Raw genomic sequence first — 3,705 nt, 5'->3', positions numbered from 1 at the left:
TATATATTATATGTATATATATCGCAATAAATACCCATTTAGATATATAGAATTCAATGCAAAATTTCGCAGAGCAATTGTTTTTCTTCATCGTTAGCAAGATGTGAATTAGGCAGTTATCGAACGCGCTGTTAAATCTATACCAAATCTATACTCTTTATCGAAATCTCTGTAGAGGATTACAGATGATCGAGAGACTATAAAGTCTACGGGTTCTTTCCTCTAACAGGAGATATACCATACTATACTATCCGGAGTGAATAATAACAGATTAAAAATAATAGATAGAATAATAATGGATAGCTATTATTATTTACTCCAGATACTATGTCTATATTAATTACCCATCATAAGTAATAGTAATAACGATGATTATAAGCAAGGGTTATGAATGCTCTCGCAGGTGTTTGGAAGCGCAATGAAGATGAGAAATCGAGGCAAGGGCAGGGCGATGGGAAACCGAGGCAAGAGCAGGGTGATGAGAAACTGCCAGGGCAGCGAGGTAGAGTGCGACGAGTGGAAGTTTAAGGACATGTGCTCTGCCGCCTCGTGCGAGGAAGGTCCCGGTGAACAGGTACGAACTACTTTTTACTCCGCGTCGCACTCAGTAGGTGATCGGGGCGGGACATGGTTGACATCATAGAAATAATATAGAAATAACATAGATAATATATATATAAATATATAGTCATCTACATTATTTCTATGGTTGGCATAATCGTCCTGTAATGTGCTGCATTTAGCCGTGCGTCGTAATATATGCGCAGTGCATCATTTACACCATTTACGATCACGCGTATATATATATATATATATATATATCATGTATAATGTTCAGTCACTATTATATGACTAGATGTTTACAGTCAGGGTTGTGTTCTATTCAGATGCTCATGCGGCATTGCTCCTGTGAGAAAATGGGACGGACTATACGCGTCAGAAGGCGGGTAAAGTGTAAAGACGAGGACCAAGACGAACACATGGACACAGAGGTAATTTCATCAACTGTATAAATGGATGCGCGTGTGTGTGTCTGTGCGTGCGCGTGTATGTGTCTGTGCGTGCGCGTGTACAGCTGAGTGCACCACCACCGCCACCTTCGCTACGATGGAATTTTCGTCGACGGCGGCGACGACAGAGGCGGCATCTACCGGCTCGTCACCGGCTGCGGTTAACACCGGCGCAGCCGCTACGGATCCTACTGTAAGCTTCGCCACGGATGCAACCACGGCCACGGACAGAATACCGTTCGATCCGTGATTCTGACGACAAGTTACTGCTCATTGCTCGTGTTGCCGATGCGCATGCGCAGTCGAATACTGGTGGGCACGAGCAAGGTTATATGAATGCATCTCTTCGTTGTCGCCGAACATGTATTATAATAATAAACGAATTGTTTAAAGTTTAATCGTATTTAATGTAGCTCGCTCGATTAAATACGATTAAACTTTAAACAAATCGTTTATTATTATAATACATGTTCGGCGACAACGAAGAGATGCATTCATATAACCTTGCTAGTTATTTGAGCTCAACCTAACTTAAATCAGGAGTAGATAATAGGGGCCCTATTATCTACTCCTGCTTAAATTGACCATGCTAAACTCAAATAACTATACATCTCTATTATTAAGAAAGTACACAATCTTTGTCGTTTCCGTTTCCTTTACATTTTTTGACGTAGGTCACTGCTGGTAAAATCACTGCTTGACTGTCTGTTCACCTTCCTCCCGTCTATTCGGGACCGACTAAACTATATTCGTGTCCTCTCCTAGACCACCAGGAACGACGACAAATCAAGAGCATTAGATTAAATCGGTGTTGATCTTAAATCCGAATTTACATTTTTTCTATATTCAGTCAAATAATATTATGTTTTAATATTCTATTCCGTATCATACATATGAAACAGAGATATATGCAGTTGCACTGCCCTTTTTTACTGTTGTAGAATCACGTCCGAAGTAAGAATAGTTCTATCATTTTTCGCTATGCGCGAATTGTGTTGAGTGAACGAAAATAAGAAAATAAAATGATAGAAAAAATTCCCATCTTTTGAAGTTTTACATTTCTAATGCCGAGCGTAATTAATAATTAATACATGTACAATTTTGCACACAGGCAAACGCAATCATGCTGGAAACTTGCGTTCTCTGACTCAACTGGATCTTCTATTTTGTTCGTATAATTTTTATGAAAACCTGTTCTCCGAACGCCATTCCCTTAGCATTTACGTCAGCTATCCATATGCATAATGTATATCCATATCCATTATGTACTCTTGATCCATATATATATATCAGGAGTCTATCAATAGATATTGATAGATCTATTGATAGACTCCTGATAGCATGCAGGTCTGCATTCGGAGCCCTTTCGCAGTTAACCAACCGATCCGTCTAAGCGAGATAATCACTTACCGTACCCACCACCTTGAATATTGTCGTTATGGGTGGATTATTAACAGACGAGTTTATTGCACCCGGCAGTTAGATGCGATATTATATGACTACTAGGCACTTAGGATATGACTACTAGGCACTTAAAAAAAAAAAAAAATCCTAACCCTAACCCTAACCTAACTTAAACCCTAAACCTAACCTAAACCCTAACCCTAACCCTAAAAAAAAAAAAAATTAAATTAAATTAAAGTGCCTAGTAGTCATACAATATCGCATCTAACTGCCGAGTGCAGTTTTTCGTGTTTTCGACGCGGACGTGCACGACACAATGCCGACTTTTCGGCACACAGTTGCTAAGCAGCATTTTCCGAACGCGCCTATCGCAACAGTGCAATCTGTATGTTTTTATTCGATTACGTTAGAGCGGGCTCGTCGCGGGCCGCCACGCTGGACAGATTAAAGATGCAGAGATAATTACGGGGAAGAATTCCTGCGGTGCATCTCACAAACTTCATCGCCTAAATATTCCAATCGCGTACCTCGCCACAACGGGTCGCGTTCTGTTCTATCCTTGCTAATACTTTACCGCGGATGTCCATGGAGATCGCTGTAATGATTATAGCGTGTATGTTATTTAAACCGACCCACGCACGAACGCACTCGTGCGGTGCACAGCGATATAGATCTAACTCTACTGTCCGTCCGCACACATATCTCACTCGACTATCCGTCCGCACACATATCTCACCCGACTGTTCGCACACATATCTGACCCGACTGTTCGCACACATATCTGACCCGACTGTTCGCACACATATCTGACCCGACTGTTCGCACACATATCTGACCCGACTGTCCGCACACATATCTCACCCGACTGTCCGCTTACATATCTCACACGACTGTCCTTGGTCGCCGCCGGTCCTTGTCGTAATCAAATTTAATACTGCCAGAAGGTTCTCCGACATTTCTAACCTCGCCATGACCAGCGGTGGGAGATAGGTAGCTATATGGAAGCGATGGGCGTGTTCCTATTTATACCCGCATACTATAGTGACGTCGGCAGTTGGTAGGTGTATTTCGCTGCGTCGGCAACGTACGTCTATCGTAGATTCCGTCTATCGTGACATTAAGCGATATAGGCTCTCACCATGGCAGGTACGTTTATACGTTGTGCACACAGCTGTGCTTTTTCGACAGTTAAACGCGACCACGTACGTACAACGTATATATATATATATATATATATATATATATATATATAATAATATACATATATATATATAATAATATACTACAAGAG

At 41.3% G+C, this 3,705-nt stretch overlaps 1 protein-coding gene across 1 annotated transcript in view; it reads left to right on the top strand.

Moving 5' to 3' along the window:
• Window positions 1–409: 409 nt before the first annotated feature.
• Window positions 410–3,705, top strand: part of LOC106812023 — a 9,826-nt gene continuing 6,530 nt past the window's right edge. Inside the window, exons 1-2 of the mRNA XM_014815775.1 lie at window positions 410–574; window positions 888–992. Of these exons, the coding sequence (XP_014671261.1) occupies window positions 419–574; window positions 888–992 (261 nt within the window). The 5' untranslated portion in view covers window positions 410–418. The remainder of the gene's footprint in view (window positions 575–887; window positions 993–3,705) is intronic.

The sequence above is a fragment of the Priapulus caudatus genome, unplaced genomic scaffold (genome assembly GCF_000485595.1).
Source record: "Priapulus caudatus unplaced genomic scaffold, Priapulus_caudatus-5.0.1 Scaffold600, whole genome shotgun sequence".
Lineage (NCBI taxonomy): Eukaryota > Metazoa > Priapulida > Priapulimorpha > Priapulimorphida > Priapulidae > Priapulus > Priapulus caudatus.
This window is presented reverse-complemented; position numbering and strand designations above follow the sequence as displayed.